General features: G+C 46.2%; 1 protein-coding gene and 1 long non-coding RNA gene across 5 annotated transcripts in view; one reads left to right on the plus strand and one right to left on the minus strand.

The window, feature by feature from the left end:
- The window catches only part of LOC126521224 (plexin-B-like), a 487,065-nt gene that overhangs the window by 331,523 nt on the left and 143,531 nt on the right, over positions 1 to 12,011 (plus strand). For all 4 annotated transcript variants that reach the window (XM_055065821.2, XM_055065820.2, XM_055065822.2 and 1 more), the window contains 5 exons: positions 354 to 835; positions 2,141 to 2,540; positions 2,648 to 2,824; positions 4,292 to 4,420; positions 8,073 to 8,173. In XM_055065821.2, the coding sequence (XP_054921796.1) occupies positions 354 to 835; positions 2,141 to 2,540; positions 2,648 to 2,824; positions 4,292 to 4,420; positions 8,073 to 8,173 (1,289 nt within the window). The remainder of the gene's footprint in view (positions 1 to 353; positions 836 to 2,140; positions 2,541 to 2,647; positions 2,825 to 4,291; positions 4,421 to 8,072; positions 8,174 to 12,011) is intronic.
- Positions 626 to 12,011, minus strand: part of LOC129382232 (uncharacterized) — a 113,908-nt gene continuing 102,522 nt past the window's right edge. Inside the window, exon 3 of the long non-coding RNA XR_008610327.2 lies at positions 626 to 714. This is a non-coding gene — a long non-coding RNA (uncharacterized lncRNA). The remainder of the gene's footprint in view (positions 715 to 12,011) is intronic.

Consider the following 12,011-nt stretch of genomic DNA (forward strand, 5'->3'; position numbering starts at 1 on the left):
CGATCTGACTGATTTTCAAGGTTACAACGAAAACTCTAATGATTTCACGGATTGAGGGGTTACGTTTTAATCAGAATGTAAAAGTTATTCTTGTTATTGTCTGTGCCATCACAGCTTCCAGTTTGTTCACGTCATACGCCATTTCCCGGTTACAGTAATCCATTGCATAATTGTTTCTCACAACCGTAAGTAATAATTTCTTGATCACCCTGGCAGGAATTGCTTTTTCAGCTTTTGTGTACGTCTTATCACGCAAACAAAGCACGCGTTTATTACTGAAAACGATTTTTATTCATTGCACGCGTACTGATTTAATGAACGTGGCAACTGCCTGGTGTGTTTTCCACCAACAGGTGCTGGTCATTGATTACAAAACACGCAAGCTGATCGCTTGCGGCAGCATCCACCAGGGCGCCTGCCGAAGGCATGACCTCGACGACATCACGCAGCAGGAGGCCCTCGTATCCGTACCCGTTGCGGCCAATGACCGAAACTCGTCCACGTATGCGTTCGTGGGGCCCGCGCACTACCACGGTGGTCGAGGCCCCATGCGAGTAATGTACGTGGCCACAACCAACAGTCGGCAGGGCCCGTACCGGGACATGGTGCCGTCCATCTGTAGCCGGAGCCTGGACGAACCCGGCGGTCGTCGGGGAGCTCCAGGGGGCTCGTCGGACCAGCCCTTGTTCGCCATCATAGAGCAGTCCTTCTCGGCTACGGCGCGCGTGGACATTGCAAACCACATCAAGGATTACTACCTCGTACACTACGTGTACGGCTTTCACACGGAGCACTTTGCCTACTTCGCTACTGTTCAGCGAAAGAGCCACCTGAGGTACGTGCGTGCGGCGCTGTTCGTTGCGACACTTCGCGAGGGCGCCGTACTCGTTGACGGGTGCGCGTACGCTGCGGATGCCGAGAAAATTGCGCGTTACCCAAGCTATAATGTCGATAAGCCACTCTGTACGAGCCCCCCCCCCGTCGATAAAGAGCGAGAGTGGCAATGTGGACTTGTTGGCGTGGCATCGTAGCGCATTCAAGTAGCGCAAGCAAAAACACGAACGCAACAAGACACGCACAAACACACAATGAGTGTTCTAGCCTCGACAAAAACGAGTCTTCTCACCAATAAGTTGGCACTGTACATTTTATCTCTAAATCAGCGTAATATTACTCCTCTGCTGAAAATTGCATTAATGTAAAGGTATATCATACTGAGTGATGCTGCGATGCGTTCGACTGGAACCTCATTGCCCCCCTCCCCTCCCCCTCCTCCAAAGATAGCTGAAGTGCCATGACCGTGTTCAATTACCTAGAGGCCTTGAATGCATTGAGATACCAGAGACGAATATGTAAATTTGTTTTTCTCGTTGCACACAGTGAACGTTTCTCATACATTATGACGTTTGACCTTTGCGTTTTCTTTGAGCAATCACGCACCTTTTTACGGGAAGAAGGATTACAACAAAACACACACACACACACACACACACACACACACACACACACACACACACACACACACACACACACACACACACACACACACACACACACACACACACACACACACACACACACACACACACACACACACACACACACACACACACACACACACACACGCACACAGACGCGCGCGCGCGCACGTACGCACGAACGCACGCACACGCATACGCGCACACACACTAATCTGCGCTTAAAGCAGATATTTTGGCCGTTATCAACAATTTAGTCTGGCTAAGTGTCAAGTACTGTAGTGCTTACTTCTACAAAAGAAAGACTTCATTGTCAATAGTCGATCAACAGCCACTAATTAAGTATAAAGTACACACCAACGTTCTTAACTGTTGAATGATATTGTAAAGGAATATTCAGTGCCCCCATTGCTTTCATTTTGTTCAGTTTAAGATCACGTTGTGGAATATGTGGGCTAATTATTCTAAATTTAAGGGAATGGTTACATATAGTGAAAATGTGGTGGACATCAATTCAGACAATTTATAAGTAAAACTAGTAATAGTAAGTAACTAAAGTCTAAACAACAAGTATTCACACATCACGCAGAAACAAATGTTTCTTTTGTGCTCTTAAGACACACACACATTGCTCGGGGTTTCCCCATTTCGCTGCGCCGCAGGGCATCTGAAGAGCTGGGCTACGTCAGCCGACTAGCCCGCGTGTGCACCTCGGACCCGGCGTACAGCACCTACACTGAAGTGACCCTCCAGTGCCTCGGTCCTGATGGCACCGACTACAATCTTCTCACCGATGCTGGAGTCGTGGCAGCCGGCGAAGACGTTGCCGATGAACTAGGACTAGAACCTGGCTCATCAGACTCCCGAGTCCTCGTTGGCCTCTTTGTTGTAAGCGCCGACCACACAACACGGCCCAGTCGACGCTCAGCCGTCTGCCTTTTCGCCTTGACAGACGTGGAGCAAAAGTTCACCGAGAATGTCCACATGTGCTACAACGGCAGCGTGCTCACCAGAAACATGGACTACATCGCAGGAAGCATCAACCAGTGCCCCGAGCCAGGGGTGAGTGCACACAATGCTCACTTGATATTCATGCTCAGCGATTTCTGTCCTGGAGAGGAATCTATAACGAGTAGCCAACGATACCCTTTGTCTTCTACTTCTTGCAGAAAGCGGGAAATATAATCAACTTCTGCAACGAGACCGTCAAGCTGAACGGATCAGTTCCCATCTCTGCGAAGGCGGCGATCACGTACCCCAACGACACGCTGACGTCACTGGCTACCGTCCTTGTGGGGCACCATAATGTTCTCTTCGTGGGAACTGCTGAGGGAACGCTCAGAAAGGTTCGCCTACTCTCCTATACCTGTAGCCACACAACTTCACATTGCTTTGAGTGATCAGCAGATTTCTCAATGATTCCTAACAACTAACATACACCAAATAATTCAACCAACAGACAAATTGATACAGAGCATATTACCAGCTGCTACGTTAAAATGCACATGTAGTAAAGCTCAAGTGACAATGTTTTTGTCAAAGCGAACACTTGCTACTGGCAAGTATTCGCTACTTGCTACTTGCTGCTTTGTCGTTTTAATCTGAAAGTTATTAGAACATGCTTTTATTACTCCGCGCTTTTTAGAACTACGCAGTCATGATCAATGGTTTGATATTTGCTGTCTGACAATAGCTTCCACCGTATTGTTCTATCTCTTGACACACTGGCTGCCACCAAATACTATGGGTCTTACGTGAGAATGCAAGAAATAATTCTAACAGATGTGTCACTTAGTGTGCTAATGCATGCACCTATATAGAGACGTGCATATTTTGCTTGAAATCTAAGAAAAATGATTCTGCCATTGCTGCCGTTTTATTTTAGCTCAAATTTCACAGAAAGATTGTAATTTATGGTACGGGTCACATAGTGGTAGCACTTCGTATAGCTACATGCATGGTATTTATGTTGCTTTCCTTTGCGTCCTCGGTTGCACCGATGAGGAATCAACTTGAAATTCCCTAGAAAACTCTGCTTTTTCGTAGCTTGCTGACAACGGAAATGACGTAGCCGCCATGTTTGAAACATCACGTACACTGACGAAGCCTACTTTATATTTTTTTTTACATATCAGACAAGTAACTGCGCCACGTTTTATCTTTCACAATTAGGGCCATAAATGCGATATTTCTGTGAAGTTTTAGCGAGAACAAATCAGTGATAAGTGGAAAATTGTTTTTTTTTCTAACATATTAAGCGACTATGCATGTCCCTCAACAACGGAACAAAATTTAGCTATTGTTCTTTGTTGGCGCAAGACGAAACGCATGTATCGGATTACGCTCTTGCACGTAGTGTCTTGGCCTTTTTCATGTTTCATCCGAAGCCGTAAATTTAACCCATAAGCTTGTGCGACGACTCTGCATGCGCATCGCTGCTGCTTGCTGCGTTCATTAAGTGCATTTGGCTAACGGTGCAGCGTGTTCCATGTTTTATGTTGTAATGCACAGCGCACAATGCGCATTGTTTCCATGAGTTGGCGTTGTGTAGTAGCTTACCGTACAATAGAAAATCGGCAAAATAGCATTCAAAATATAGCACTAAATACTGGGAAATAACCTCGGCTATTGCTCAGTTATTAAGGTAATGTAAGCAGTTCGTGTTCTTTGAAATGCATTTTACTGTACCTTCGACAGCTAATGCGGTGGTGAGGTGATTTTTCTATAAGTATGAACGCCATGACAGACGCCACTGTGGTTACGGTGGTCATCCACTTTGCAATGGAATGAGTCGCGGAGTGCTTTTCTTCCAGATTCTCATCACCGGAGCTACAGCCGCTGAAGAGTTTGAGCAAGTGCCTTTAGATCCTGGACATAAGATCATTCCCCAGATTAGCGTGGACGCTGCTCAGAACTTCCTCTTCGCAGTTTCCGTCTACAAGGCAAGTAAAGCACGGCACAGCTGCAATTACTATTCCATTCCCCTTCGCAACCAAGGCGTTGCACAATACGCTTACCAGCGATAGTTTTTCATAAGAGCAAACAGAAGCAGACGTTATAGTGCGGCAACATTTATAGTAGGACCACCGTTCAATTGTTATCTCAAAGGGGCGCAGTGAGATGAAGGATCTTCGTTACGTTCGTCAATATTAATACACATTTGAAGAGCTGCTAACATGCTGAAATATTAGTCTGACTGGTTGTCTGGCATGATACTTCTGGTGCTGGTCATAATTACGATGTACTTCCAGAGTACACGTGGAATGATACTGAGAAGCTGTAGCATTTTGTGTATCTTATGCTACAATCGCATGTGCTTGGACTACCGAGGGGAGGTTGGGCCTTTATTATTATTATTATTATTATTATTATTATTATTTGTTTTGAACATAGCTTTTGTGAGGTGTTTCAGATCACCTTTAGCCCAATCTTCTTCGGTCTGCAGTGTATACTGTGAACCGAAATAAAGAAGTTTATTGTTGAAGAAAGCTAAGAGTGAAGTCTGCGCAAGGATGACACATTAATTTAACTCCACTGATCGTAAAGCCTGAAAATGCACAAGGTCACGTTTAACTTGATGCCTAAACTATATGAAAAGTAAAATTCAACAAGAATAGGAAAATTGGACGAATAAAATAAGTTGGGCCATGGGTTTCATAGATATCTATTTTGCTAGCAGTATATAGAAACATGTTAGCTGATAATATGTTTGCGCACGTCATAATTGTATCGCTGAACGTGAACTTCGCAGTTATTTCATGGTCTGACACAGGCTGGCCATTGAAAAGCAACTTGAAGGTGACACAAGTAAAGGGCGATAAAGAGAGATGGGCGGAAACCTTCGCGGTATGGTGGCCCTTTCCCATGCATGTAACCGTAGAGCTAAAGGATGGCAAAAAAAAAAATAGGGAGACTGAGAGCAACAGCTTAGAATGTTCCCGCAGGGAACACTGAAACTATTCGTACACAAGCCTGCAGATGGCGCTGCCACTACGGCAAAAGAAACCCTTGAAGGGCTTAACAGCAAGACACTAACTGGATAGTATTCTTTAAGAAAACCGTGAAACTCCTTGAGAGCACGCGTTGGTAAGTTAAGGGCCGCATTCGCAAGAGTAATACAGTAAGATTCCCTGATTAGCCGGCATCCGTGGATGCGCAACGATACGACACACACACACACACACACACACACACACACACACACACACACACACACACACACACACACACACACACACACACACACACACACACACACACACACACACACACACACACACACACGCACACACACACACACAGAGAGAGAGAGAGACTGTGCAAGGTGTCCGTTTCAATCTGGTGCATTGCTCGAGCGCAGCGCGACAAACAGCGCCTCGCTGACCTGCGTCCAAGGATCCGAGAAGAGCGCCGACAAAGCGCCGCGCGGCACCTAATGGACGGCGCGACGACCTCTCGACGCCCTCGCACTCCTCCCCAATTCCCAAGCTACCTTCGGTCAAGCCCCGAACACTGACTGCGCCGCCCACGTGAAGCGTGTCAGGTTCAACACGGCTCTGCTCTTAGCCGCGAAACCGACTGAGCGCTGCTCCGTTTGAAACTCCACTCGGGGAATGCAAAAGTTGTCCGCCTCTCTCGCTCTCTGTTTATTTCCACTTTGTTTGCTTTTTCTTTTTCTTTCTCTTTCATAGACGCATGCGAGCAACGCGACCTTTGCAGTTGTTTTGCGCTATTCTTTCTGTCTTTTGACGACGCACGACGCGGCACGTCTTGTTTTCTTTGCGCGCATTTTGCCCGCTTTTGTTTATTTCGTAGCGCGGACCCTGGTTTGCCTCGGTGCAGTGGAGGTCTCCTTTTGTTGACAGCTAGGAGTGTTTGCCGGGCAGAGGTAGCAATGACCAAAATAAAGTGACCAAAGTAATGCATGAAAAGCTGCGAGAGAAAGAGGCAAAGAACGCGATGGAATTTGTCAGATTCTATTTTAGGAAGCGTTCATCTAGATGCAGTGAGTGCGTGCCGTTGCCATGGCCGCTGTTTGCATTGAATTCTGCTCGCTTTGTTCGATCACGGATTACGGGGAAGTGATTAAAGTGAGAGAGAAGAGGAACGAAAGGGAACACTAGCTGCACTGACGTACGAGGGTGCACGTCAAGAAGAGTCACCGAGGCCAGCCATCGCCAGATACTGCACCAGCGCCAGCAACGCATAATGCCACTGCTCAACATTTTCCTTATCTGGAAATGGTGTAGTCCGTCCGCTATCACACATTCTGGAAAAGGTCGCATCGGTCATCGGAACAAGGGTTAAAATGCAAGAAGCGATCCCCACGTGCCCGTGTCCAACAATTAAACAAGGAATGCGTGAACCACACTTAGCCACACGTGAAGAATCCACACTTAGCCAGAGGCGAAAGAGTAAGGGTGCACCGCAGAGTAAATGTTGCGGCAGCCGCTGCAGCTTGAGCCGAAGTATAACTGCGTGCCGACAATATTAGCCTGCTATCTAAGAGCCTTCTGAGCAGCTAAGCAGTCTGCCTCTCGTTGTTTTAATTAACCAGAAAATTAATTCCGTCAGTAGTCGCTTTCTTTCTTTCTTTCTTTCTTTCTTTCTTTCTTTCTTTCTTTCTTTCTTTCTTTCTTTCTTCCTTTCTTTCTTTTTTTCTTTCTTTCTTTCTTTCTCTCTTTCTTTCTCTCTTTCTTTCTTTCTTTGTGGTTGAAACGCATAAAAAATCAATGCCATTCCACTCTGTGAAGGTGGATGACCAGCGGAACTGTATATACGGTGAGACACTATATTGATTTAAATAAGGACACACAGACCACGTGAATTGTCGTTTTAATACCGTCTTTCTTATTTTGTCACTAGGGTGACTATAGCTTTTTGGTCGCTATGGTAGACTCGTCGCTAGCAACCTCCGCGCCCATTGCTGCTTCTGCTCACGCCGTGTCGTTCTTCGTAGGCATGCTGTTCTTACTCGCTCCGCACAATACGCGGCCTACCCACTAGACGGCCGGAATGCAACTGAGATGACGTGCCTATGCAGTGCGTGTCGTCACAGCCAAAGAGAGACGCCGATTGGCTATTTACAGTTTCACGTTGTAGTTTTATTATTATTATTATTATTATTATTATTATTATTATTATTTATTTATTTTGTAGGTATACTTCATTGTAGCGCTGTCTGCGGAAGACGCACAGGAGGTGAGTGGAGAGGGTGCGCCGCAGCTGTGAGGCGAACGCAGACGATGCACTGGAGTGGAGAGGGTACACAGGCGATGCGCTTTTGCTTTGATATCGAAGCTACGGAGTTTTTGGCCTACGCGCTCGATCTACACACGCAGCGATCCACTGGAAACTGAAGTATAACATCTCCGCTGTAAAAACAAAGGCTCCAGATGATTTTTTTCCGACGCGGGTTTTAGTTCCTTTGATGGGCGGCACACACACAACTGCGGCTGTTACTAGAACAGTGTTGTCCAATAATCCACCTCTTAAGGAATATTCTTTATTTTAATGCGGATGTGTACGTGGTTTCGATGTTCGATATATTTGTGTTTAGAGCTGTATGGTGACGTCAGGTGATTTTTCCTACAGGTCAGCAAGGTTCGCATCGAGAAATGTCAGCTGTACGAGACCTGTGAATCATGCCTCGCTTCCCGCAATCCGTTCTGTGGATGGTGTTCTTTGGAAAGGAGGTGAGTTCAGATCATTGATAGATTTCTGTTCCTGCCGTACGGGACACCGAAACATCATCTTGCTGTGAAGTACCGAAGCCGTCACGCGTAGGCGTACACAAAATATTACGACGATTGTCAAAGGGGCATCGTGTTCTACCGCATATAATGCCTTCATGTCTAACTTCGATACTGGCTTCGTACTTCTACCCGATGCCACTTCCAATTTGATTTTCGCACCAAATGACATTCTGTACCAGTAGCCCAACCCTATTCTAAGATTTATTTTAACGCATACGTGCCTACACTTCGCTAGGCAACAATCGAGATACCCATCGTCCCACTATCGTTCAGCCGCCACCAACTTCGTAATCTGCGGCCGACCTAACCTAAACATTAGGTACACCAGGCCCTTTGCGCGGCAAACAGCGTCTGGCTTTTGGACGGCAATGTGCTCCCCGTTTTATCTCGCATAACTACTCGCGATACTCACGCGAGTTCACTAGGCACCTGAAACTTGTCTCATCAGTGCAACATGTGCTATTGAATAAAAAAAAAAAGAACTCGGTAACCTGCTTTGATCAACTGTTCGTGAAATAATAATAATAATATTTGGGGTTTTACGTGCCAAAACCACTTTCTGATTATGAGCCACGCCGTAGTGGAGGACTCCGGAAATTTTGACCACCTGGGGTTCTTTAACGTGCACCTAAATCTAAGCACATGGGTGTTTTCGCATTTCGCCCCCATCGAAATGCGGCCGCCGTGGCCGGGATTCGATCCCGCGACCTCGTGCTCAGCAGCCCAATACCACAGCCACTGAGCAACCACGGCGGGTTGTTCGTGAAATGCCGAGAATTTCAGTGTTAATAGCCATCAAGCTTGTTTTACAACTGTCTGATCGCACAAGCAAGAGATGTGTAATATGTACGAAGGATGCTCCAGCTAACGCTAGCCATGCCATTAAAAATTTATAATTTCTACAGTATACCATTATTAGACCTACGGTGTTTGGAAAGCAGTCCGCTTCCGCCACCAGAATAATTTCGTTGCACTAATTACTGGGTAGTGATAGAAGAAGAACAACAACTTTATTCAAAGGTCCGGCGAGTTATTCGGGGATTGGGCGAACATGCTTCGGCCACGAGCCCTTGACCTAAAGTTATTTACCTTGTGAGTTTTTGAACTAAGGGTTTTCCGATGAGAAATCTGTTATTTCATTCTAAAACGTATCATTTTCTGAGCGCGTTATGTTTTGCAGGTCAGGCAATGGTCGCACTTTGTTCTTTCGTATTCCTTTGTAGCCCGCTTTACTGCCACGCTCGGCGTGCGGGAGCGTAGTCACATGGAACTTTAAGTATTTCCCGCTACGAGTAAAGCTCGCAAAATATATCTACGCAGTACATAACCCGCTGAAAGCATCTAAACTGGATGTTTTGTGATGCAACAACAGCTTTCCCGTCGGAATTCAAGCATCTGACTAAAAAATTTAATGTTTATTGTACATTTGCTGTAATCACCCAAGTAATAATCATAACAAAAATTGTCCTGGTGGCAGAAGAGGACTGATGACCTAACGCTGTAGCTATTATAATTGTATATACCAATTTTCTTAAGAGCTTCGCTAACGGCAACTGGGGCTCTCTGTATAGAATTTGAGGCTCTTAGCCAGACGTAACGCTAACAGCAGTACTTTTTTTTTGTTGGCGAAACGTTCGAAATCCTTGAATGTGAATTGTCGGAGCCTATTCGAATCGTGAAGTTTTCTGCACAAGAGAAAGGTTGTTTGAAGGCAAATCATCGCGCGCAGTCGCCGGGAATGCGAGCAACCACTTAGCGCATCTGTTTGAATTTATTAAAAGCGACACCTCTCCGAACTACATTACCGCACTTTTTGAATCACACTTCTCCAAAGCAAACTTATATCAGCTAGCGAAGGCGTATACATAAGGCACTTCCCTCCAAGAATAGTCGATTAGCGGCTTCTGCATATATACAATGCTGTGATAAGTATAATTCACTGGCAAGGTCAAGGCATACCTCTCTTTTATCGCTGCCGTACTGATTGAGTTCACTTATTGATCGAACAAATTATTTCATACAACCGCCTACACCATCTTGGGAGTCTTAAATGTTGCAGTGTGCCATGTGTTATATAGTTCAGCGTGGAAATTCAACTATGAAGACTCCACCAGACGTTATAGCGCTTCAGGAAACTAACGTAAGGAAAGACGAATATCGATCGCCAGGCTTCGTGGGTGTCCACAGTAACACTCAATGCGCGGAACCAGCTTGTGTCTCTTTCCAGTGTGTGGACGCGGCGCATACGCGCAATGCTTCAAAAGCATCAATGTACGTGCGTGCTGACTTGGGCTTCGCGGTTATTGACACAGACGGCATCTGTGACGGTGAGTTTGAGTGTGCACCTGTTGCTGTGAGCCTCAGAGGTGTGTGTACGACGGTGGCAAGCATATACAACAGGCCTACACGTTCTTCCGATACCTCGCTACTTGAGTGCTTAGTGTCTCGGTGTGGTGCGTCGTTTGTGTTATGCGGAGATTTTAATGCCCACCATCCACGATGGTGTAGCCGTCCCCACCACAATCGTGGGGCAGAGATTAACGAGATCATTATCAAGAACGATCTGTAAATACTGAATGACGGTTCACCTACATTTATAGGTAGAGGAAAAGAGCATTCCACTATAGACCTTGCGATATCAACGAAAGATGTGTGCTTAGCCTGGTCATGTGAACCCGACCCGTGGGGCTCAGATCACCTACCCATTTGGTTAACACCAACACATACTGCGGGTCGCCGGGATGTCATTTATACAGTGACTAACTGGGACAAGTTCCGTCAGCTGATCTCAGAGGCACCATCTCAAGACAGCCTATTTAAACTTATGAGTGAGTGCTTACGAAAAGCTAAACTACAACGACGACGGAGTATCGGCAAACCAAATCCCGATCTCAAGCTTTTGTGGCTCCACGCATGTCGACGGCGCGCTTATAGATGGGCACAGCGCTCTAAACGAGGCACCGACTGGACTATATACAATCGCATTGATGCAGCCATACGGTGGCATACAAAACAGCTTCGTCGCAAGAGCTGGGAAGCTTGATGTAGTTCGTTGCATACTGGAAGTGGTTTTGGAAATGTGTGGCGCATACTGAAGACTCTCCGCACTCCTGAAATCTGCAAGAATCCTACGGCTGCATTGAGCATAGCAACTGCCCAGTCACCAAAAATAATAGCGGCGGCATTTGCAGACGTTTTCGTCTCTCCTGAATCCAGTAACACCACAATTAGCGACCTTCCTTCTTTGACAAGCCACAGCACCATGATCGCTTCCTATGGTCCAGCCTGCCAGATGGACGAGGCAGATTTCACTCTTGAGGAGCTGCGACAAGCGCTGAGCCTCTCCAAACGCCGCACTGCTCCAGGCGAAGATGGTGTGACGTATCAACCATTGCGGAACGTTGAAAAGAGTTTTCATGACCGTATATTGGAAGAGTATAATGAAGTATGAAGAACCGGTGTAATCCCTGCTGAATGGAAATCCTCCGTGGTAATACCAATTTTAAAGCCCGGGCGTCCTGCAAGGCACCTCAAGTCCTACCGGCCAATATCCCTAACTTGAGATGTGACCAAGTTAATGGAGCGAATGGTCTTGTTTCGCCTAGATGTCAGGCTAGAGGAACTGAATTTTTTCCCTGATGTCATGAGTGGCTTTCGTCGCCGCCGTTCAGCTCTGGACAGCATATCAGACCTTGTCTCAGCGCTCGAATTTGCTAAAGGAAACAAGCATTCCGCCTACATTCTCTTCCTAGACATACAGCAAGCTTTTGAGTCAGTT

The sequence above is a fragment of the Dermacentor andersoni genome, chromosome 6 (assembly GCF_023375885.2).
Source record: "Dermacentor andersoni chromosome 6, qqDerAnde1_hic_scaffold, whole genome shotgun sequence".
Classification (NCBI taxonomy): domain Eukaryota; kingdom Metazoa; phylum Arthropoda; class Arachnida; order Ixodida; family Ixodidae; genus Dermacentor; species Dermacentor andersoni.